Source organism: Perognathus longimembris, chromosome 3 (genome assembly GCF_023159225.1).
Source record: "Perognathus longimembris pacificus isolate PPM17 chromosome 3, ASM2315922v1, whole genome shotgun sequence".
Classification (NCBI taxonomy): domain Eukaryota; kingdom Metazoa; phylum Chordata; class Mammalia; order Rodentia; family Heteromyidae; genus Perognathus; species Perognathus longimembris.
In genome coordinates, this window is record NC_063163.1 from 107,075,361 (window position 1) to 107,099,722 (window position 24,362).

Consider the following 24,362-nt stretch of genomic DNA (forward strand, 5'->3'; position numbering starts at 1 on the left):
GGATTCCATTGCTGCTGCCTAGGTCTCCGGGGTTACAGGTGATGTGCCTTTAAGGAACCATCATGTCTTGGAGATTTTCCTGGGAAACTTGCTAGGAATCTAAGCAGAAACTAGACACAACCCATAGTGATAAAGTTTGCCCCACAGAACTACTTCCATTATCCTTTCCTAATGGAATGAAAGCAAGCTCAACCATGAGACCAACCAAAACATCTCCATCCTTCAGTGTTCATTTGCCATGTCCACTCCCTCCTGGTCACCTCTGTCCCCCCTCTGAAGTGGTCTCAGCCACCAGTAGGTAGGTAACAAGTGAGTTAGTATGCAAGTCCTGGTGTGTCAAAGGAATGGACTCCTGTAGCCACACTGCTGTGGAGAGAGATGCCAGCTCTGTCTGGTAGGTGTCCCTACCTCCTCCCCACACCTCCTCCCAGCAGCATTTGCGTGGTCAGGGTTTCTGGGTTTCTTCAAGAAACCTTTCGAGAAAATAACAAGGGTCTGGGGATGGTAGAGTGTTTGCTTGACATTCCTTCATGAGGCCTGGGGTTTCATCCCCTATAACAGGGAGGAAAGGATGGAGGGAGGGAGGGAGGGAGAGAGGGAAGGAGGGAAGGGAGGAAAGAAGGAAGGGAAAGGAAGCAAGGAGAAGAGGGAGGGAAGAGGGAAGGAAGAAGGGAAGGAGGGAGGGAGGGAGGGAGGGAAGGAGGGAGGGAGGGAGGGAGGAAAGGAGGGAGGGAGGGGAGGAAAGACAAGGGGAAAGATATGGGAAGGGGATAGAGAGGAGGGGCGGGGATAGGCTAACCCCAGCCCCAGAATAAAATACCTAGCTTTCCCACTGCTGAAGATGGGTGGGAGGGAACTCAGTCTTTGAAAGAATTTCCTTTCCTCTGAGATTTCAATCTCTTCCCACGAAAGCAAACACTTGAACCTAGCCAGGATCTCATCAGAAACCTCCACCCACATTCTTACATCGTAACCCCATCACAGCTCTCTGCCCTCTGCACTCTCATTACCCCGTTTACCAATGAAAGAAGTAGAGTAAGTTACTAGGAACAGGTGACCGAGAGAGCTAGGACTCAAACCCAGCAGTCTGGGCTGTTGGGAACAGGTGAGATTGGGAGAGTACCTTGCAATTTAGTAGACACAAGATGGGATGGGGAGGGGGGAGCGTGATGAGAGGAGACCCGGGATTTCCCCCTGCCCACACAGAGTAGCAACTGCATATCAAGTCATGTGCCTTCTCTGGCCCTCAGTCTCTGTGAAATGGGAAGCGTGGACCCAGTAGGTCTCAGGATTACCATGCCCCATTATGTTCTATTCCTGATGGATTCCTCAGGACCAAAAGCTATGGGCTAAGGCCACCTAGGTAGCCATAGAAGGACCAGAGCTGCGGGCCAAGCAGCCCCTCCATCCTCACCGCCCTCCCCAGGGCTCCTCATCGCGGGAGGAGACACTGGAGAAACTGGGCAGGGACCGAAGGCTTCCCTAGCTGGAGTTCGGGGGGGCCTCTCAAGCTGGACAGGTGCAGGTGCTCAGTGGAGCAGTCTAGAAGGAGGAGTGGGACGAGGGTGTCGAGGGATGGTTGAGGGAAACCTGTGGTTCCTGAGGCTGGGACACCTGGAAACTACAATTCGGACACTCAGCAGGTCCTCAGAGGGAGATTTTCTTAGATCCCCAAGAGTTGATTGGCTCCATCATCCTGTTTGCACCAGGAAGATGGGAATGAGGGGACAAACTGGGCAAACAAGGACAGACGATAGAATTATACTCATTTCTTCCCAATAAAAGCCAGGACCCATATCTCACCGGCATGATGGAGTCTCTGTTTAGTGCCAAAGGGGCTAAGTTATGCCAACTTCACTCTCATCTCCCACGTTCCTCTCCCCTGACCGGTCTGTCCTTCTCTGTGTCTGCTCTGGTGTCTGCCCCTTCCCTATTCCTCCCTGCCCTCCCCTCCACCCTGTGGCCCCCTGGTCTTCACAGCCCCAGCCAGAGCTGACCCCCTGTTGGACTCTGCCCCTGACTGCCCAGGCCCCACCCAAGCATTTCCCAAGAGGGGGCCCATGTGGCAATGGTCTGGTCCCAGCTTGGCAGAGGCTGCGCCTGAAGTTACTGGGTGAAATCCTGAGGGGAACAGGAGTCCATTCTCCGTCCCTCACCATCCGTGTCTGTTTCTCTCCCAGAGTCTGTGCCGATGGCCGTCATCATTGGTGTGGCCGTAGGAGCTGGTGTGGCCTTCCTGGTCCTAATGGCAACCATTGTGGCCTTCTGCTGTGCCCGTTCCCAGAGAAGTACGGGAGGGAGACCCGGGATCTCAGGGAGGGGGACAGAGAAAAAGGCCAGGCTTAGACTTCCCCGGCGAGCAAGTAAGCAGGAGTGCAATGAACAGGGGCCCTAACAGTGCTGTGAGCTCCTCCTGGGGCAGGGATGGGTCGTGTTAAGTGTCGCACCGTGGGTGTCTGGCACAAGTGGGAACTGTGCTGGGGCCAAACTCGACTAGACTGACCCTCATCCAGTAGGGCAGACAGCCAGCATGTGAGGTTGGGACCACAGGGGGACCCAAGGGGAAGAGAGGTGGTTTGATGGTTGATCATTGTTCTTCAAGGGCCACTAGTTTGCAATGCAGGTCATCCACACAGGGGGCAAAACCTAGGCCAAGAATTGTCCTGAACCATCTTAGAGGTCTTCTAGTCATTCGAGTGTTTTTCAGCCCTTAAAGAATTGTGTGCATGCTGGGCACAGCTCTGTTACATGTGATTGACAGGAGGCAGAGTAGAGATACACACTGGGAGGCATAGTCTTCTATTCCCGCCTCCTCTACCACATGACCTTGGGCAAGCCACACCTATTCCCGACCTTGAGCTTTCCCTTCTGTTAAGCGGTTAGATAACATGACTTTTCTGTTACTATATGGCTCTTGGCTCCTATGAGAGAAAAGTAAAAAGTGAATTGCCAAGGGACACCTGCCTCTTCAACCCAGCTGCCTTCATGGGTTAGGAAGAAGCCCAGGGCTCTCCTCACATTCTGTCCACTCCCATCGAAGCAGACATGGCCCCCATTATGACTCCTAACAAGGTGGTCTCGAAGACCTCCATGGCTACCCCAAGGGAGCACAGTTTCATGAGAATTTCCTACCAGAGTTCTCCAGCAAGAAAACAGGCTGCCCCTGTGGAAACTGTAAAGCTTCCATCATGGAAGAATGGACAGGGAAACTGGGCCCCTGCCAGCCAGCTTCTGCTCTAGGTGGGAGGGTGGCCATAGGACCTTTAAGGTCCCTTCTAGCACTTTCCAGATTTGTGGTTCTATGAATGGAGAGCTCAGAGCCTGGTGAGATAGTTGGAGAAACCTTCTAGAAGGAAGGGAGAGTTCCTAGGTGGAAAAGGATCTAGTGTAGTAAGGTAGTCAAAACGGGGTAACACTGAGGTACAGGAGCAAGGAACCAGGCAGCCCTTGCAGCCAGCCTCCTAGAAGCCACAGAGCCCACAGCAAATCCACACAGGTGTTCAGTGGGTGGGGGTGGGGCTGGTGAAGCTGCTGGGTTCAGGAGCTGAAGGGAGGGTAAACCCTATAGGGTGGTGGGGTGAGGGGTGGTATGGAGGTAGGGGAGGGGCTGTGATATCTACAGATATAATGCCTGCGATGGAGGACTGAATTTGTTGCCTATGCTTTCCTGTTTTATGTCCAGATCTCAAAGGTGTCGTGTCAGCCAAAAATGATATCCGAGTGGAGATTGTCCATAAGGAGCCAACTTCTGGTCGGGAGACTGAAGAGCACCCCACTATCAAGCAGTTGATGGTAAGAATGCTGGTCAGGCTGCACCCCATCTTGGGATGCTGTGTCTGGAAGGTCCTGGGGCCTCCATAGCTCTCAAAAGGAATGTGTCGGTCAAGATGAGCTTCTCTAGCCCTCCTGTAGACCAGGAAGACGCTCTTAACCAAAGAACATGGATTCCAGTGTCGGCTGGATTGTGATATATGATTGGATGACTGGTAAATCCCAGACCCAAAGATACCTAAGAAGCAATTCCAGGCCTCAGAGAGAGCCTGACCATTGAGTAGGGTAAGAATATATGCTTAAATGGTCATACGTTGCTACGTGTGATCCTGCCACACACACACACACAGAAAGAGAGAGAGATGGATATGAAGTACATCCCCTCACATGCAAGCATAAGAAGTATAGGTTCCTCCTTGGGAACTTGATAGCCCACCAAAGTCAAACTCAAAAGTTCTCTAGAGGTGGCTCAGGCCCATAATCCTAGCTGATCAGGAGGCTGAGATCTGGGAATCTCCGGTGGAAGCCAGCCCAGGCAGACAAATCTGAGCGACTTTCATTTCCAGTGAATTAGCAAAAAGCCAGAAGTGGAAGTGTGGCTCCAGTGGTAGAGCACCAGCCTTGAGAACTCCTCCAGCAACACTCACTACTTCCTCCTCTGCCTGTCCAGGCAGAAGCTTAAGCAGCTGTGGCTGGGATATGTTTGGATAGAGGCAGCAGAGCAAGAAACACAAACATGGGCTTCTCTGAGCCTCAGTGACCTTGTCTGTGACATAAGTTCAATGGGTAATACCCCCCTCCCGCACCCCACAGAGCTTGGAGCCCATGGATCATAAAACAGAGCTCCCTGATGTACCTAAACCTGAGGATGTCAGATCTCTTCATAAAAATGACACATTTGAATACCACCTACACACATCTTCCTGAATACTTGAAATCACCTCTAGATTATTCATTTTAAAAAGAGCGCTGGTGACTCACACCTGTAATCCTAGCTACCCAAGAAGCTGAGACCTGAGAATCATTATTCCAAGCCAACCCAGGTAGAGAAATCTAAGAGACTCTTGATCTCCAATTAACCAGCACAAAAGCCAGTCGTAGAGATGTGACTCAAGTGGCAGAGCTCCAGCCTTGAGCAAAAGAGCCAAGTGAGAACGAGAGAGCTTGAGTTCAAACTCCAGAATGGTGCATGGATATATGTGCATGCACGCTCATGTGCACACATGCACATACACACAGCTATTACCATGTAAATGCTATGTAAATTATTGTTACACTGCATTGTTTAGGGGATCGTGAGGAGGAAAAACAATCTGTACATGTTCAGTGAAGATGCAAAAACGCCCCAATTATTTTCCATCCACTGCTTGTTGAATTCACAGATGTAGAGCCAGAGGCTCTGGAGGCCTGAGCGTAAGTGCTCAGTAAATGTTTAGCTGTTCTTGTTGCTCAAAAACCGCCCACTAGATGGTGAGCAATGGCTGCTCTACTCATCCCCAACAGAGGTGCCAACGTTTACTGAACTGAATTTCCGGCCACACTCTCCCTAACCTATCACTTTTCAGGGCCTGTCGAGTCTACTTAAAAAAAAAAACAGAAAGTCCCAGGCTGGGCACTAGTGGCTCACACCTGTAACAGAAGGCTGAGATCTGAAGATTGCAATTCTAAGTCAACCAGAACAGGAAAGTGTGTCAAACTCTTATGTCCAATTAACCACCACAAAGCTGGAAGTGGAGCTGTGGCTCGACTTGGTAGAGTGCCTACCTTGAGCAAAAAAGCTGAGGGACAGCACCTGGACCCTGAGTTCAAGTCCCAGTAGCGGTACACACACACACACACACACACACACACACACACACACACACACATACACACACACACACAGGCTCAGGTGTGTGTCCTGCTTCTCCTCCACTGATACCCCCTTAACTCAGGCCTCCTTCTTGCTCCTCTGGACTATCATGGCAGCCCCTTAATTGGTCCCAGCATGTGCCACTTTTTTCAATCTACCTTTTGGAGTCCCTGCAAAAAGGATCCTTGGAAAATGCAGATCTGACCCTTGGCTCTCCTGCTTCTATCCTTTGTGGCTCCTGTGTCTGCTGGATCAAGTCCAGCTGCCCAGCATCAGACCCTTCGCTGAGAGGCAGCTGCTTCCGTCTTCCAGCCAAATGCATCTGTCTTTCTAGACACACCACAGAGCTCGTGATTCCTGGCCTTGGGGGTCTTTCATACCTGCAAAGGCCTGTGTGCTGGGGGCCATCCCCTCTCCTGCTGATTTGTCTGTTGGATTTTCTGTTCTCTTAAGCATGAGCTCAATTGCCATCAACTCCAAGGTGTTCCCTGCCTGCCCCATCCTGTGCGGCTGGCAAGCTCTACGACGCCTGCTCTCTTCAAAGCCCTCGGTGTGTGCCTCTTTTCCAGGGCATTGTTCTAATTACATGGAAACCTCCCAGCTATCCCAGAGCTCCCTCCGGGCAACAGTCACTGTCCTGCACCTGTTCTTATCTAGTGCCCTTGGGGCCTAAGAGTGCCTGACATAGCAAAGTATTTACTTTGACAAGGAAGAGAAACTACAGCCCAGACCTAAGGAGGAAAGAATATCTATGTACTTAAGCTTCCTCGGGTCTATTCTTCATCCCTGATGAGCCCTTGAATCCCCTCTCAATGGGACCTCAGACAACACTATGCCTTCAGGAAAGAGCAATTGCCATAGTATTTTATAAGAGCAGAAGGGATGTTTGGCAGAAAGGCCTTGCTAGAGGCCATATGGCCAGCCTCCATTTAGGGGAGATCTTCATTCTCCCGTCCCCCATATCCTTCACTCTCTGAGCTTGAGAGAGTCCCCATCATCAAGGGGCACAGGCTTAGAAGTTTTGTTTGGTGAGAAAAAAAGAGCCCCAATCAACAGGAAGCCAGAACATTTTCTGGAAAATGGAAGAAAAAAAACCACAAAACACTACAATATTATTAGTGAAAAAGAAATAGGATAAAAGTACTTGGGTTACCTTTGTGGAGCTCCAAAAGGAGACAAGGGAAGTGAATTGCAAGAGAGAAGAAAAAGGCCTGCTTAGAGAGTAGGTGGGATCCTGGCCTAGACTGAGCTCTCAGCAGAAGTGACTCACAGAAGTCATCTCATGCCGGGGGTAAGCCTCGTCATGTTTCTTCAGATGATTTCATACATGGATGATGTGCTAGGTCCAGTTTGTTCTTTAGCCTGTGCCTAATTTTTGTTCTCAGTGGTTTAGAGCTAAGCCACTGCATTCACTCATCAACATTTGGAAATGCTCTGCTACACATCAGGGAATGCACTAGTCAAAGAGTTAATAGATTCCATTCCAGAAACATTTCGGTCCACGACCACAGTATGCAAAGGCCCTGGGCCACATGTGGTGGGGTCCTCCCACTTGAGGGATTTGGCATTTGTTAAGGAAGACAACTTCCCAGTGCATCTGAGTCACAGCTGTGGATAATGGATGTAACTCACCGTGTTATTCACAAAGTGCTTGAGAAAAAAAACTCAACTTGAAACGAGAAAAGACTTATTTTGGCTCATGGCTTCTGAGGGTTCAGTCCATAGTTCCTTGGCCTCTTTGCCTTTAAACCTATGTCGAGGAAGAACATCATGGCAGAAGCCCCACCACCGGGGAGGTTGCTTACCTCATGGTGGACCAGAAGCAAAGCGAGAGAGGAGGGATTAAGGTCTTAGTGTTCTCTTCAAGGACATCACCCCTCCCCAGTCACTGGACTTCCTTCTAACAGTCTGTATCTCCTAAAGTTTTGCCATCCCTCAGTAGTGCCATGGGCTGGTAACCAAGCCCTCAACACATGGGCCTTTAGGGGTCATTTCAGATCCAAAACATAGCACCCATGATTCCAACATGCCATTTGTCCCTGTTCCTTGTCATTCATGAAGCCCTGGTCAAGCTTAGCGGCCTGCCTTAAAGAGCCTGACCTATTCCCAGGGGTTAATGTTTTCTGATTATTTATCTCCAGCTCCATCTTCCTGATACATAGAGCTGTATCTTAATCTCTGCATTTCTGGCCCCTGGCACCAGTGCTGGGCTAGCAATATTTAATAACTACTCAATGAATGGAATTGAATTGACAAAATGAGCCCCCTGGAGATGATAATACCCTGGCTCAGCCAAAGAAAGCATGGCCCTACAGACCTGCCTTAAACTTCACCCATCCTTCCTGTCTCCCCCTCAGTCTCTTAGGATGAGGGTTCCAGGAACATGAATAAGATCCTGAACCTCATCACAAATCCTTCCCCTGCCTGCTGCAGTCCAAGCAGTAAGGGGTGGTGGAGAGGGGGCCTACATGGCAATCCTTTGAGCTCATTTCCCCACATCTTCTCCACGGAGGAGGTGAAGTTGAGCCAACTCTCTATCCACTGAATCATCATATTTGGATTATAGATGGACCGGGGTGAATTCCAGCAAGACTCGGTACTGAAACAGCTGGAGGTCCTCAAAGAAGAGGAGAAGGAATTTCAGAACCTGAAGGTAAGTACAGCCAATGGGTTCTAAAGATGCAGCTCCCATTGAATCTGAACTGCAGCTCTGATCCCCCTGATCCTAGTCCATAGAAAGAACCGTAAAAAGCAGAAGAGCAGGGCCGGAAGCCAGTCAGGGGACAGGTGCCTAGCCAGGCCCAGAGTACCTGTTCTCTCCACCTTGCACTAACAAGGCTGAGAAAGTTAAGGCTGGGTTCCCCCACTCCACCCCAGTTTGCCTCTCCCACAGCCTTCTCACAAATAGATTGTAGAATTCACAGCTCATGTTCTACACAAACACACACACACACACACACACACACACACACACACACGTCCGCTTTTCAAATGATCTTGCCTTGTTCTGACATAAACCTGGTCAGGAACATCTTGGCCCCCTGCCAGCTTCTCCCCTGGTGTCTCACCTCTTGCTCTTGCCCACCCAGGACCCGACCAATGGCTACTACAGCGTGAACACATTCAAAGAGCACCACTCCACCCCAACCATCTCCCTGTCCAGCTGTCAGCCAGACCTGCGCCCTGCAGGCAAGCAGCGGGTACCCACCGGCATGTCCTTCACCAACATCTACAGCACCCTGAGTGGCCAGGGCCGCCTCTACGACTACGGGCAGAGATTCGTACTGGGCATGGGCAGCTCATCCATCGAGCTCTGTGAGCGTGAGTTCCAGAGGGGCTCGCTCAGCGACAGCAGCTCCTTCCTGGACACGCAGTGTGACAGCAGCGTGAGCAGCAGCGGCAAGCAGGACGGCTACGTGCAGTTCGACAAGGCCAGCAAGGCCTCTGCCTCCTCTTCTCACCACTCCCAGTCTTCATCCCAGAACTCCGACCCCAGTCGGCCCCTGCAGCGGCGGATGCAGACTCACGTCTGAGGAGCGTCATCATTGCATACACCGTGGGTGGGGATGGGCCAGGAAGGAGGGCAGGGCCCCAGCACAGGCCAACTCCACGATGGCCTTTGAGCGCCTGGGCCACCATCTTTCTTCAAAGCTCTGATCAAGCACAAATCTGGTCCCCATCTGCTGCGAGCCACAGGCGGGTGGGTGGGGAGATGGAAAGAGGATGCAGCTGAGTGCCCTGTGTTTGGCGCTGGACATGCTGGTTCCCCGGCTCTTTCCTGGAGACCCTTCCTTCTACCACCTGCTCCTCCCACAGGCTCCTGTGGCAGCTGCAACTGCTTTTCTGAAACTGCCGTCCACTCTCCGGTCTCCCACTTTGGGCTTTGCTCCCCTTGATGCCCAAAAGGCCCCCTCTATTCTTGTGCTCCTCACAGCCCTGGGAAAGGGGGAGTTCTTCCCAGCACCGAGCTGCCCTAGAGGACTCACCCCACCCCACCCAGCTTTCCTGCTGCTTAGTACAAACATGCTTTGGAGGCTTAAGAAGTCAAATAGTCCTGGCCAACGGAGCACACTGCTAGGGAGTCCACTCCCCAATTCGTCTGGTGTTTTGTGTCCATATTCTTGCAGTTCTGTCATTGGACTTGACGCCTCTGAACGTGGAGGTGGGACTGACCCAATCAGAGCCTGGTATTCCCCGTGGGGGGTGGGGACCAATAAAGGGGAGGAGGGAGAATATGAACTCCTGGGGACACATCTCACCCCACACACCCTGGCCAGGCTGTGTGTGTTCAGAGCCTCCCTTCTCCCACCCCCACTCCCCTGCTCTGTGTACTCCCCTCTTCCCCATGGCACAATTGGAGTTAATATAAGAGCTTCTCTGGTTGGGGTTCTTGGACCAGTCACTGAAGCGTGTTTCCTGGGGGTGGGGGTGGGAGGGTATCAGTTTGAAGGGGCTGGAGTCAGGTCTTTCAGAGGATGAAACTCTCCTCCTCGGCTGATGAACATGAGGAACAATGATCCAGTCTCCAAGAAGAATCTGTAGGAAAGCTTATCTGCGCCTCCCCCTTCCTTCTCCTCCCCCCACCCCACAACTGAGAATAAATGTTAGGGCCATTACCCCAACAAGCCCACTTTGTTCTTTGTACCTACAGAGCCACAGGAAGCACCCAAGAGCTCTGAGTGTGTACTCTGGGAACCCAAGATCCTTTGCTCTCCTCTGCTTTAATTTTACCAGACAGGCTGCTGATTGGGGCTGGTTGTGGGGACAATGGAACCTCCCAGAAGTCTCTCCTCCTGTGTAGATGCCCCCGCAGTCCACCCACCCCCCCAGGACATGCAAAATCAGTCTTCACCAACTTGCCTTGGCAAGTGGTAATGTGGTCACACTGGACATTAGCCAGATCATTCTGCCCTTTTCTCTCACCCAGAACTGAATAGGGAAGGGCATGCCCTCTACTTCAGGTTCAGAGAGGAGGCCCTTTTGTAAGGGTGTTGAGAACCAGCACCCTAACACCAACACACCAACTATGGGATTCAAGTCATATTGAAAGGATGGTTGGAAGTTCGATATTATCATGATGGATGAGGTGTATACAGGGGTAAATTATTACTGGCACAAGGCAGTAGGATTCAAATAGAACTCTGTGTGTGTGTGTGCGCGCGTGTGCATGCCTGCTTGAGTGCCACTACTGGGGTTTGAACTAAGAGCCTGGGTGCCACCCCTTAGCTTTTTCATTCAAAGCTAGCACTCTACTACTTGAGACATAGCTCTACTTCTAGCTTTTTGCTGGTAAATTGAAGATAAGAGTCTCATGGACTTTCCTACCCTGGCTGGCTTTGAACTACAATCCTCAGATCTCAGCCTTCTGAGTAGTTAGGCATGAACTACCAGCACCAGCTTCACATGAAATATTGGAGAACTCAAATTGCCTCTAAGGCTAGAAGGGTCTCTTAGGCTGCTTCTCCAGCTTTCCTGGAGTACTCTTAGTTTTAGGTTCTATATAAGCCCTTGATAACTCCTCTGCTCAGAGGAACTTGCTACTTCCAACTTATTTCCTAGTGCTTCAAAATCTCCCAGTTCCCTGGATCTCTTCCTTTGAAGGCCCAAGCATGAGGGAATAGAGACCTATCACAAATGGAAATGCTCACTCCAAGTCTACATCCTGCCCCTGATCTCCTGACTCTCTCTCTCTCTCTCTCTCTCTCTCTCTCTCTCTCTCTCTCTCTCTCTCTCTCTCTCTCTCTCTCTCTCTCTCAGTGGTTGTGGGCTTGAACTGAGAGCCTTGGTGCTGTCCCTGAGCTTTTCTTCTTAACAATAGTGCTCTACCACTTTGAATCACAGCTCTACTTCCAGTTTTATGGTGGTTCATTGGAGACAAGAGTCTCACAGAGGGCTGGGGATATGGCCTAGTGGTAAGAGCGCTTGCCTCCTATACTTGAAGCCCTGGGTTCGATTCCCCAGCACCACATATACAGAAAATGGCCAGAAGTGGCGCTGTGACTCAAGTGGCAGAGTGCTAGCCTTGAGCAAAAAGAAGCCAGAGACAGTGCTCAGGCCCTGAGTCCAAGGCCCAGGACTGGCCAAAAAAAAAAAAAAACAACAAAACAACAACAACAAAAAAAAGAGTCTCACAGACTTTCCTGCCCTGCCTGGCTTCAAACAGGGATCCTCAGATCTCAACCTCTTGAACCTGATGATAACATTCTTGCCTGGTACAGACATTAGAACTGATGGTTTAAATGAATAAATAAATGAAAGTCCTAGGACGCCCTGAATTCCCTTGTAGGTGATTCCACAATTAATGAAATGAGCATTTGATATTTCAACTCTTATTTAACCCTCCCAATTCTACCACATATGGCTGTGGTTTTGCCAATGTGGCAGTGGGATTTAAAGAAGCCCAAAAGATTTGACCAAGATCACAGAGCTAACAAGTGGAAAATGTGAGATTCAAACACATGACTTCCATTGGAAGTTTTGATTCCCACGGTGCAAACTCAAAGCCACTCTCATTCCAGGGTAAGGGTGGACGTGGCTGATGGTACGGGCCGGCTGCCACTCCAGGGGCAGGCTGGGAAACCACAAGCCCCAGCTCCATTACGAAGGTCAGATTCCACACTCCACCTTAAGTCCCCAAATAACCTGAAAAGACCACAACTCCCTCTGAAACAAAGCTATTCTGTGTGTCAACTCCCCCCCACCCCTACCAAGGCCAGGATCCAGTTTTCTGATAGCTCTAACTTCATTATTGGCTCAGAGGCACTGGATGGGAGCCCAGTTTCTAATTCTCAGGCTTGCTATCAGTCTATAAAGGCCAGGGTTATTTCCACCACCTCTTCAACTTCCAGGGAATAGGAAGCGTTCTCACATGAAAAGCTAAAATGCCACATCAAATCTATTTCTGCCAAGACCTCTTTAAACAAATCCTAATAAAGTTCTAGCTCTGGAAGTCACCTTTGAGTTTCCGGAGTGGAAAAAAGACTCGAAGGAAATGAAAACAAATAAGAAGTAGTCCTTGGGAGATTTCTCAGAACAGGAGAAATGAGGTCCACAGGAAGTCAGGAAGTCTATCCTTACTTCCTGGTTGGGGAATACTCAGTGCTTCTTAGGGCACTTGCTATTATGGAGCTCATCCTTGAAACTCCAAGTTATATGTCCAGTTGTATAAGACAGCTCTTCTCAGGTGCACGTGTAGTTGGGTAAATGACCCCAGAACAAAACAACAGGAGAATCTGGTCACTGGTGATCTTCTCTAGAAACTTGTCTATATAGCCACTATTACTCTCCTTCCCCGCCTCCCCACAGCTAAAGGGACCTCAGGCACCTTAGGCGACTGTCTCACCACTGAGCTACACCCACCAGCTCCCAAACTCTTTATTAAAATAAAGCATAGTGCTGGTGGTTCACACCTGTAATTCTAGCTACTCAGGAGGCTATACTATGAGGGTCGCTAGCTAGGGCAGGTAAGGCTGTGAGACTCTTATCTCCAGTTAACCACCAGAAAACTGGAAGTGGTGCCATGGCTCAAAGTGGTAGAGTACTACTAGCCTTGAGCAAAAGAGTTCAGGGATAGCACCCAGGCCCTGAGTTCAAGCCCCACCACCAACAAAAAGAAAAAAATAAAATGAAGTATAAAGTATAGAATTGAAAGCAATTTGTACAACTATTTAAAGCTATATAAAACATAAATAAAGGGCTGGGGATATAGCCTAGTGGCAAGAGTGCCTGCCTCGGATACACGAGGCCCTAGGTTCGATTCCCCAGCACCACATATACAGAAAACGGCCAGAAGCGGCGCTGTGGCTCAAGTGGCAGAGTGCTAGCCTTGAGTGGGAAGAAGCCAGGGACAGTGCTCAGGCCCTGAGTCCAAGGCCCAGGACTGGCCAAAAAATAAAAATAAAAATAAATAAATAAATAGAAAGTATAAAGCATAGTTATTTAAATATAAACTCTAAATTTGCACCTAATTTTCTTTTTTATTTAAAATGCCACTTGTTTTACCAGTTTAAATAAACATACATTTAGACACAGTGACATCACTACTACAGCTCGAATTTGCCTGCCTGTTTAAAAATGGTCTTTTGAAAGTCTCTTATCTGAGTTGCTTCTAGAAGCTGTAACCACATATCCTGAGATGCCCCAGCATCAAAACCAAGCAGCAATCTCTGGCAGTCACTGATACAGCTCTCTGCTGATGGTTTCTTAGCATTTCTAAGAAAGTTCCAGCCATTTTCCCCTCTATGGCCCCTTATGTTTTCGTCTTCCTAATCAGGCCCTACAGTGGGGAAAAAGGGAGAAAAGACTGAACTATGCTTCTTTCTACAAATATGGATTGTTTCCTCAGATGAAGACATGTTTTCTGTAAGACTATCAATTCTGTGCCTCAATAATTGCTATTCTTCCCTCATTCCTCCCCCCTCCCCTCACCTCTAATGCTAGGTCTCTGACATACAGTGAAAGCCTTCATTACCACAAGCCCTGTAGTTGTATGGCTACCACAAACATCCATTTTAAAAGGCCTTTTTGTGAGAGGATGTGAGTAGAGCTCAGAGGCAAAATGCCTGCTTAGCATGTTCAAGACCCCACGACCGGATCTCCCACAGTACAACCTAGATGAAGAAACAAGTCAATAAATGACCTTTTGTGGAAATATGTCATTGGTAAGACTTTAAACTTTGACATATGTCCCTAGTTTTATATTTACCATGCTTTACCACCATACTACACACCCAGTCTTCTTGGATTGTATTTATGACTCGGTCAAGATCTGTCACTTTATGTTCCCAGTCTTTTTTGTGCGATAGTCTGGGGCTTGAACTCAGGACCTGGTAGCTGTCCTTGAGCTTTGTTTTGCCCAAGGCTGGCACTCTACCACTTGAGCCACAGCTCCTAGTCCAGTTTTTTGCTGGTTAATTGGAGATAGGAGTTTCACAGACTTTCCTGCCTGGCTGGCTTCAAACTATGATCCTCATGACTCAGCCTCCTGAGTAGCTAGGATTACAAGTGTGAGCTACTGATGCCCAGTTTTTTGCTTGGGGACAGTCCACTCATTTACCCATAGAGCAGTACTGGGTCAAGAACATCCTTTGCACTCCTTAACTGGGGAACAGCAGACAGCATGGACAAGCATCAACTTCCTCTACTCCTGACCCTTCTAGCCCTTGGTGATATCTTGGAATGCAATGAAACATGCAAAGAATGTGGTTTCACAATTCTACTTTTTGTGCTGAATCTAGAATATTAATATTCAAGCCTGGAGGATACTAGATCTTCCTTGGGAGAATTGGGGTGGGACTCTTGATTATGTGGCCCTTCTCTGAAGTTTATTCTCCATTAGGCAAGACAGAAAGTTCTGCTCGAGATAGAAACTGAACTTAGGAAAGGATTCCTCTTCCAAGTCACCTCCAATTAGATAAAGACAAGATCCGATAAGGGCAGTTAAGTTAAAGATACCACTGTCACTGCCTTTTCATGGAGACTTAAGGGCTGACTTATGGGCTTAAGAAAATGTCTTCTTGATGCTAAATGGCCTTGTACTTCCTAGAAATACTAACAGAAGACAGGAAGTAGAGCAAAGTTAAAACAGATAAGGATCTAGGACTTTTTCAGCAGGATTTTTTTCAGATCACTTTTAATTAAAGTTTCTCCAGCTCTCCGGCCACAAAAAGGTTGTATCAGTACAGCATAAATCCATGGAGGAAAAAGTGGGCACAGGACTTTGATCTCCCTACCAAGTTCCAACTTGTGTTCTCTTGAGATACTTTTTCCCCCTCTCAGTAGAGCAGCCCTATGCTTAGTAAAGAGAAAAATCCATTTTAAAGCAAGGGAAGAAGTGTTATAGTTCATGATATATGTAAACAGTGTTTTGGGAAGCCTCAGAATAATAGAGGGTTCTCTAATAGCCTAGTTCAGTAATTCTAACTTTGGTCCCTTAGGGTTGTTTCAACATCTAGGCCTCTCTCATACTCTCTGATGAACTCCACCCTTCCGGTCCCCAAGGCTGTGGAAAGGAAGCTACTGAGCCTCTGTTGAGGGGTGGTGGTGGTATATTTTTAGTTGTTAGCCTTGCCTGGGAAGCTGACAAGGGACAAGAAACAGGGTCCAAGCATCCCTACACACTCTAACCCCCCTGACTTGTTTTGGTACTGTGAGGTATACCAGTTGCTCCCCACTCTTTCTGCTTTCCTTTAAGTGAAGAAGCAGAGCTTACCTGGGACATCTGGGTTGCTCCCCAAACCTATTATCTACTAAGTCTTACTGTTTATTTCTCCACCTTATCTTTTTTTTTTCTTTTTTTTTTTTTTTGCCAGTCCTGGGCCTTGGACTCAGGGCCTGAGCACTGTCCCTGGCTTCCTTTTGCTCAAGGCTAGCACTCTACCTCTTGAGCCACAGCACCACTTCTGGTTTTCTCTGTTTATGTGGTGCTGAGGAATCAAACCCAGGGCTTCATACATGCGAGGCAAACATTTTACCACTAAGCCACATTCCCAGCCCCTCCACCTTATTTCCTGAATTCTAAAGATCTCTAACCAGTGAGGTTTGTCCATTGAGAAAGAACTACATGGGAAAACTGAATTAAACACACACACACACACACACACACACACACACACACACACACACATTCCTCAACTTGTAATGGGGTTCTATCTTGACATATTCCTTGTAAATGGACAATATTTAAGTGGAAAATGCATTTAACATACCTAACCACAACAACAGTACACAAAAATGTCTCCGTGGTTTCCCCTGGTGATCATGTGGCTGACTAGGAACCATGGCTCACTCTCACGGCCTGGCATTGAGGGAATATTGTGCCATGTACTGCCTGGAAGATGATCAAAGTTCAAAATTTTAAATATGGTTTCTACCCAATGTATATTGCTTTCATGCCATTCTAAAGCAAAACAACAGCAGCAAAATCATAAGTTGAATTATTATTAGCTGAGGGCTGTCAGTCACATTTCCTTCAACTTTTAAGCTAGAAAGATCTGATTCCCTGGAATTAAGGCTTGCACCAAACTGCAGGGAATTTTAAACTTAACAAACAGTATTCCATTATCATTAAAAAAAAAATCAGTAGGTTGCTGGGCATGGGTGGCTCACACCTGTGATCTTATATATTTGGGAGACTGAGATCTGAGAATTGTGCAGTTCAAAGCCAGTCTGGACAGGAAAGTCCATGAAACTCTTATCTCCAATTAACCACCAAAAAAGCTGGAAATGGAGTTGTGACTGGAGTGGTGGAGGGCTACCCTTGAGCAAAAAAGCTAAGTGACAGTGCCAAAACCTTGTGTTTAAGTCCCAGGACCAACACACACACACACACACACACACACACACACACACCCCAAAATAATAAATAAAACAACAGGTTTCAAACATGCAACCCTGAGATTGCATTTCTCAACCTTTGTTTTTGAAATCTACTTTGGTATGCCAGCATTACTGTAATGGATAATGAAGGGGGCAAATGCAGAAAGAAATGGATAATGAATTCCAAGAAACTCCTTTCTCTAAGGACTTTAACATGTCTGACTAATTTCAAGACGACGACTGGAGTGCAGTTTGAATTCACTGTTCGTTGACAATGCAAAACCTGCCTTTCAGCTATTTCACCGTCACCTGTCTAACTTCCGTCACTTGTGGGTGATTTGAAGACAGAGACTTTGTTTTGTAACCACTCACTTTTACTCAGAAGCTGGGCAAAGGTTTAGCTCTACAAATGTACTTCACCTGTTTCCTATGCTCTCCAGCATTTTCCATTCTGCAAGGCAGCTTTCCAACCCCATTATTTATAACACACTTCACAGTCTACAAAAACGTCTTTACAATCATATTCCCATTAGATCCTTAAAATTGCATTGTGAGATAGGCATGCATAATGACTACTTTCCACATCGAGACCCAGAGGTTTCCTTGCCTAATTAAATGACAGCGCCGGGAGGGAGGAGAGCCATCTATATTTTGTGTGCTCTAACCACACTTTACTGCCTCCCAGACAGTATTGTTTCCAAACTCCAACTTTTCGCAGGCTAGACAGTCTCTGGAGGAAAATAAGTTGAATGTACTTATGGCCTCAGAAAGTGTAAATAAAAACCTGAAGCATCCAAAATGAAGGCTCGATGCCATGTGATGTGAATAGAAAATACGATTGAAGTGTGTTCTGGCGCTGGTTCAAAGATCCAAACCCTTGTCTCGGCCACGGGGAAGGTCACAAGCTGGGAGTGCCTTTCGTCCCGTCACGGGGCCTCAGTTTCTCCAAGATGAGGCTAGAATCTAAATGAGCCCGGGCAGGTCTCTCGAGGTCCGGCCGAGAATTTCAAGTAGCGCAACGTGACCCGCCTGGCGGAGGTCCAGGAATCCCCGGCAACCGGGGGATGAGGGCACCCCGTGCAAATAAATCTTAGGCGCAAGGACACGCTGCCCGCGAGGTGCCAGCCTCGCAGGAGGCGGGGCGGGCGTGCCGGTAGGCACTAGGGCGGAGGCCTGCGAAGGAGCCCAAGCATAGCCTGCCCCACAGGAGTCCCTGCTAATTCCCACCACCCAGGGCTCAGCAGGGCGCCAAGGGCTCCGCATGCGCGGCCCCGCCCTTGCTTGGTAGGGTGAGGGGGGGTTGGTGAGCGCCCGGGAGCAGAGGCGCATTTCCCCTCCCGCCCCGTCGTGAAACCCGCGCGTGCGCCCGATTAACACCGCGCTAGGGCACCGGGGGATTAGGATGGGCTTTGCTTGCAGGCGGGAGCTGAGAGTTGAAGGCGGGTATGAGATCATCACAGGGTCTAGACTGCTAAAGCAGCGGCTCTGAGCGCTGATTAGAACTCCCGGTTCTTGGGCCCCACCCCTGGCCCCTGAACACCCAAGAATGTCCATTCTTATATCACCCCAGGTAGCAGCTAAGTGCTCCATGGCTGCCCCACCCTGTTTCAAGGAATGTGAGAACTGGCGCACTGAACCGGAGTGTGTGCGAGGGGATGACGTGGCACACATACCTGGTGTAGAAGAACCCAGACATCCCGACCCCCGCTCACACAAGTCCCCCATTCTTCCCTCTCCCCTGCTGCTGCCTTTTCTGGCCTGGTTTAATCAGTACCAGGCAGGCTGGCAGGCAGTCCATTCACATCGGTTGGGCTAACTGAAAAGTCTCTTTCCCAGAATATCAAAAATCCCCATCCAGTAACTCCACATCAAAGCTCAACTCTCAACTTTGACTCTCACCCAACTATGCCTCGGCTTACCCAGGGTTTGGTGCACCCCGGAGGGTTTTCACACCCTCTCCAGCTCCACCCCTAGCGAACAATGGCCCAAGAGAGTGTGTTGTCTTTCAATCCTGTCTCCCCCCCCCCATCCCCATTCCTTCTCATTCCAAGCAAAGCCAGTCCTCTCAACAAGGACTAGAACGTAAAACTTGAGTGTGAAAGTGTGTGTCTGTACGCATGTGGGCATGTGGCATGTGCACACACCAAGGCGCCTGCAGCTGGGAGGCCCTGACCCATTCCTATGCGTTGAATTCTGGTTTAAGTCTAGGCACATTCAGTATCAGATAGTGGCTTTAGTCCAGGGCAGTTGGATCATGTGTGCAGACAGCCCCTTTCAACAGCTCTGGGTGGGGAAAGGACACCACTCCCTTGTATACTGTCACGAGAGGCAGGCAGAAATAAGCAGAGCTGAGATTCTCACACACACTCGCAACCCCTGTTGAGGTCAGCATGGTCTCTCCCCAGGACAAAACCTGGATGACAAAACTTGTCCATGTGAGAGTAGAGTGCAGGGAATTTGAGGTCGTAGGCACTCAGGCCTTATTGCCTTCCCACTGTGCTCTAGGGCAAGGGCAGTTATCACAGTACCAGGCTTGAGGCTATGGGCAATTCTACTCCCTGGGCTGGTCCTCTGGAGTGCTCTGCAGGATCGGCCTGGTTGTTCTCTAAGCAGTTCCAACACTGCCTGTCATCACCCGGTGCTGCCCCTCGGTGTCGGTCCTGTCCCAGCCTGGCTTGTCTTAAAACCTCAAGGCTGCAGCTCTTTCCCAGAAAGCACAGCTGTGAGTTCTAATCCCTTGGGGCGGCTCCAACACTCCCTCCTGGCTCCAGATGTAAAGGAACAGCTGTGGGGGTGGCAAGAGGCCCAGTTGGCAGGGAAGCAGGGTCTGAAGGATGGAGAACAAAGGCTAGAGACACAGGCCAACGACAGGGCTGGTAGGATTCTAGGGACCTGGGACAGTTGCATCCCCTGGCCTGGTCACTGAGAGACCTTGCCAAATCCCTCTAGCCCTGTCCTCCACCCTGCTCAGCCCAATCCTGGAGCCTGTGCTGCTGGCTGGACTTTCTACAAGCTCCATTCTAATTCCCACTTAGTCTGAGAGCGGAACCGGCTTTGTCTGACTCCACCCCATCCTTAATATATGCACCTCCCAGCATGAGATTCTGCCAACTGAAGAATAATGAGGGAAATGAAGGAAGATAGGAAAGGATTCTCAAAGGAAGTCACTCCCATCTGGCCTCCTCTATCCTCCCTTCTTTTCTTTCCCTGGGAAAGGTACCAGGACACAGGGTGCCAGGCTGGGTGCCCACAGACAGGACTGCTCCAGACAAAGCTTGCTCGCCTGCTTTGCAAGGGAGGTAATGCACAACTAAGCATCAAGCACCATCTCTGTAATAATGACTCCCTGAATGACCGTCCTGCTCTGATCTATCAAGACTCTGTGCTGCCAGGCCCCACAGAGCTCCTCCCCAACCAGAAAGAACACAGGCCTTGTAACCACTTCAGTTTTAGGAAAAAATATTTTAATGGTAGGTTTGAAACCTCTCTTCACGCTGAGGTTCCCTTCTCGGTGGAGCCCCCTCACCAGTGCCCTTCCCATGCCTGCTGGGAGGTAGCAGCCCCTCTCCGGAGGACACTCACCAACGTCCAATGCCCCCATCCACCTGGGAGGCTGACTCTGGGTCTGGGCCTTGGTGGGCCCAGCACACGTAAGTTTTTATAAAAAGTGGGCAGAACACGGTACCGTGCCCCTTTTCTGGATGCCATGGGACCAGCCCACAACACATTCCTACCCCTTAATTAAATAGCCCATTAAATAATCTCTTGGTGCTGGCAGAGAGCATTTGCCTTGGCAACACGTCCCCTGGCTTGGCCAGGCTCTGAGGCCTCAGTGCCTCTACCCTGGCTGGATCTGGGCCCCACAAGAGCAGCCAGGGGCATGGCCTCGTTTCAGATCTGGCCAGTCCCGCGACGCCCTCCCTATCAGTGAAGGCTGAGTCCAAGTGGGTAGTGCTGGCACAAAGCACCCATGGCCACAGATGGGGCTCATCCGGGCAGCACAATGAGCCACCCATAGGTTTAAGGTCTCGCCTGCCGAGTCAGAAGTATGTGAGGTTCTTGACAGCTCCAATTTCCAGCATCCGCTTGATGGCCAAGGCCTCTTGGGAGACATTGTGGCCTGACCCCTGTGGAGACAGCCAAGGAAGTAAAGGGGGGGTGCTCTTAGGGACTTTTTTTGCCCTAGGAAAGCTTCTTTGCCCCTCCCCACAGCCCCATACCTCTTGGGAGGTCTCTTTCCTATGTCAGTTCTAGGATGAAAACAAGCTATGTGGCTAAATTTAGAGGATGCCTCAGTGCTAATTCTGACTCTGAATGATACTACTGTGAGTGGCTTCTGGGCCCCTGAACCTCTGGTTACCTGATCTCCAGACCCATCTGGCTCCCTGGACTCTTAAGCAGGACCACTTACCGCCATGGACTTGAGTGTGATCTGTTCATAGTAGTGAATGGTCTGCTTCTTGTTATAGGCATCTGGGTAGCCAAAGCCAGCAATGTGCACCAAATCACAGAGGTGGAGGGCCAGGGTAATGGCCAATAAGCCCGTGGTCGGCTTCTGAGGAACAAAAGGTAGAAGGCATTAGAAGGCGTCCTGCTCTCTGCCCATCTGCTGGGCCAGTGTTCTGTAGCTGGAACACAGAGCTTTCTGTAGTCATGGATATGTCCACCCACATGGTCCAATAAGGATGCCTTATAGGCCAACTGAGCATCTGATTGGGGCTAGTGCAGCTGACAAACTAAATTTTTTGTTCTATGAAATTTTATTTCTTTTTGAAGTGCCAAGGGTGATACCCAGCACCTCTTGCATTCTAGGTGAGTTCTCTATCACTGGGCTATACCATCAGTCCTAATTGATTGTGTTTTACATTTAAATAACCACACATGGCTTGTGGGTACTGTGAGATTAATCTGGATGATCAATTTGACTGGGATGAGAAGTAAGACCCATCTATGACACTAGTAAAGCATATCTCTAGGGGTATCTGGGAGGATATTTCCAGAGAATTAACCAAGTGGGAAGGCTTGCCCCAAACCTGGGCAGCACATTTAGGTTTTTGGGGTACAGATGGAATAAAGGGGGGAAAGGAGAAAACTCCCTAGCACAAACATTCCCTCCCTCCCTGTCTCTCCCCCCCCTTCCTGATCACTAAGAGGTGAATTGCTCTATTCCAACATGCCCTCTCCACCATGATGAACTAACATTTCTGAACCAGAGCCAAATTAAATTCTTCCTTTCTTAAGTTGTTCACGTCAGGTACTCTGCCACAGCAACACAAGTCTAACACAGCTACCAAACTAGATCTTATAACTAAACATCTGAGAGAGGGTCTGTGGTTCTAGTGAGAAAAGGACATTCAGGACAGGGAATGTTATCATCATAATGCTTGCTACCTGTTGCTTTCAGAGAACTTTCTATGTATCAGACACTACATTAAACCTTAACATAGTATGATAGATCATCTCATCTATCCCTCTCCAAAACACAGAGAGTTACCATCACTAGCTTCATTTTAGAGATGAGGAAAGTGAGGCTTATGAATATCAAGCAACTTTCTCAAAGAAGGGAAGGTAGCTGTCTTCTTACTGAAGCCTGGGGGCAGGGGAGTTGGGGGGAAGGCCCTCAACCAGAAGACCTGTGGGCTCACATACATAGTACCATCTGATCCTTCATGGATGGGCTCTCTCCTTCTGTAAAGTGGAGCTGGCAATCCCTTTCCTACCCTCTGTGAAGACCTTACCTCCTCCATCCCTACTTTACCCACAGGAATGGGCAACCTGATAAATGAACTTCATAAATCTGGATCTCCTCAGCTTCAACAAACCAGCTTTTGGAGAATATTATCTTTCTGCTCCCATTTGGAAACCACTTCTAGGACTCAGTCAGACCTCTTAAAACCAGCCTTTTCCTAGCATCCCTTTTGAGCATCTCTGATGTCTCATAGGCATTCTTTCTTACCCTTGCAACTTTAACAGCCTAGTGCACTCTCATCCAGTTTGGGTCACTTGCAAAACCACATTGCCATCACCTCCTGGCCAGCTCTGCCTGGATATGCTCCTCACACTCACCAGACCACTCCTGCTCCCGCCCTACATTTCTGGTGGTAGATAAATATATCACCACCTGCCCAGCTGTCCAAGCTTCAAATCTAGAATTGCTCATACATTTCTCAATTCTTTTTTTTTGTTTTGTTTTTGGCCAGTCCTGGGCCTTGGACTCAGGGCCTGAGCACTGTCCCTGGCTTCTTTTTGCTCAAGGCTAGCACTCTGCCACTTGAGCCACAGCACCACTTCTGGCCATTTTCTGTTTATGTGGTGCTGGGGAATTGAACCCAAGGCCTCATGCATAGGGGCAATATCCCCAGCCCCTCTTCTGTTTTGTTTTCTATGTTGATGGATTCTCCGTTTATTTTCAGAGTTAACTATATTCCATGTGTCCTTATAAGGTAGAATATGAACTTCTCAATTCTACCTGTAACACAGAGGATGTAGCAGGCACAACTGTAAGGACTCCGATGACCTTCACTCTTGCATAATCTGTTCCCCTCCCAGGCATATGGAAACCATAATGAGAATAAATATATTTCACTATTATATTTCAATTTATACGGCACTTTTGTCCATAAGAAGAAAGACTATCCCTAATCATTTGAACCTCTAAATCTGGGTGTCATGATCAGAAAGGGAGAAAGACAAATACTTGAAGCATAAGAAAGATTTATCCTGCTATTGCTGGCTTGCAGATGGAGGAACTATACTATAGGCAGCCTCCATGAGCCAAAGGTGTCCCTGTACCCAGCCAACAGCCAGCAAGAACACAAGGACCTCACTTCTATATCCATAGGAATCCAATTCTCTTATCAGTAAGAATGAGTGTAGAGCAACATTTTCTCCAGAGCCTTCAGAAAAAACTCAGTTCTTGTGTTCAGCCTTGTAGGGCATCCAAACAAAGACAGGAATATAAGAAAATGTGTAAATATTGTTTTAAGTCACTGAGCTTGCATTAATTAGGCAACAATAGAAAACCAATACAATATCAAGTCCATTATATTCTCCCCTTTTCCCTTCCCTATTGCCAAGTGCTGGATTCAGGTCCTTGCCTTCTCTTAATTCCCGCTCCAGCCTTCACACCATCTACACCTCCATCCATGGCATACAAAGATCTCCTGTTGCCCCTCAATTAAGCTAGAACAACTTAGTGCTGGAGTTACTGTCTGGCCTTGCCAAATGAAATGCTTTTCCCACCATGATTCCTCCAGGCTCAACCCCAGTCAGTACCCCTCATTCTGGAAAGCCACCTACACCCAGATAGTTCAGCCTGCCCTCAGTTCCTTCCACAGTTAGAACAACTCTATCACTCCACAGCATGACTGAAGGCTTCTACCAGACAGTGTCTCCTTAGGGCAAGGAGCACACCTCACTTGTG

General features: G+C 48.8%; 2 protein-coding genes across 10 annotated transcripts in view; one reads left to right on the forward strand and one right to left on the reverse strand.

Moving 5' to 3' along the window:
• Kirrel3 (kirre like nephrin family adhesion molecule 3) overlaps nt 1-10,434 on the forward strand; it is a 555,543-nt gene extending 545,109 nt beyond the window's left edge. For both annotated transcript variants that reach the window (XM_048343661.1, XM_048343662.1), the window contains 4 exons: nt 2,181-2,288; nt 3,683-3,792; nt 8,190-8,276; nt 8,713-10,434. In XM_048343661.1, coding sequence (XP_048199618.1) covers nt 2,181-2,288; nt 3,683-3,792; nt 8,190-8,276; nt 8,713-9,156 — 749 coding nt within the window. In that variant the 3' untranslated portion in view covers nt 9,157-10,434. The remainder of the gene's footprint in view (nt 1-2,180; nt 2,289-3,682; nt 3,793-8,189; nt 8,277-8,712) is intronic.
• Nucleotides 10,435-20,381: 9,947 nt separating this feature from the next.
• The window catches only part of St3gal4 (ST3 beta-galactoside alpha-2,3-sialyltransferase 4), a 47,537-nt gene continuing 43,556 nt past the window's right edge, over nt 20,382-24,362 (reverse strand). For all 8 annotated transcript variants that reach the window (XM_048343667.1, XM_048343670.1, XM_048343665.1 and 5 more), the window contains 2 exons: nt 21,351-21,494; nt 20,382-21,066 (listed from right to left, as the gene is read on the reverse strand). In XM_048343667.1, the coding sequence (XP_048199624.1) occupies nt 20,980-21,066; nt 21,351-21,494 (231 nt within the window). In that variant the 3' untranslated portion in view covers nt 20,382-20,979. The remainder of the gene's footprint in view (nt 21,067-21,350; nt 21,495-24,362) is intronic.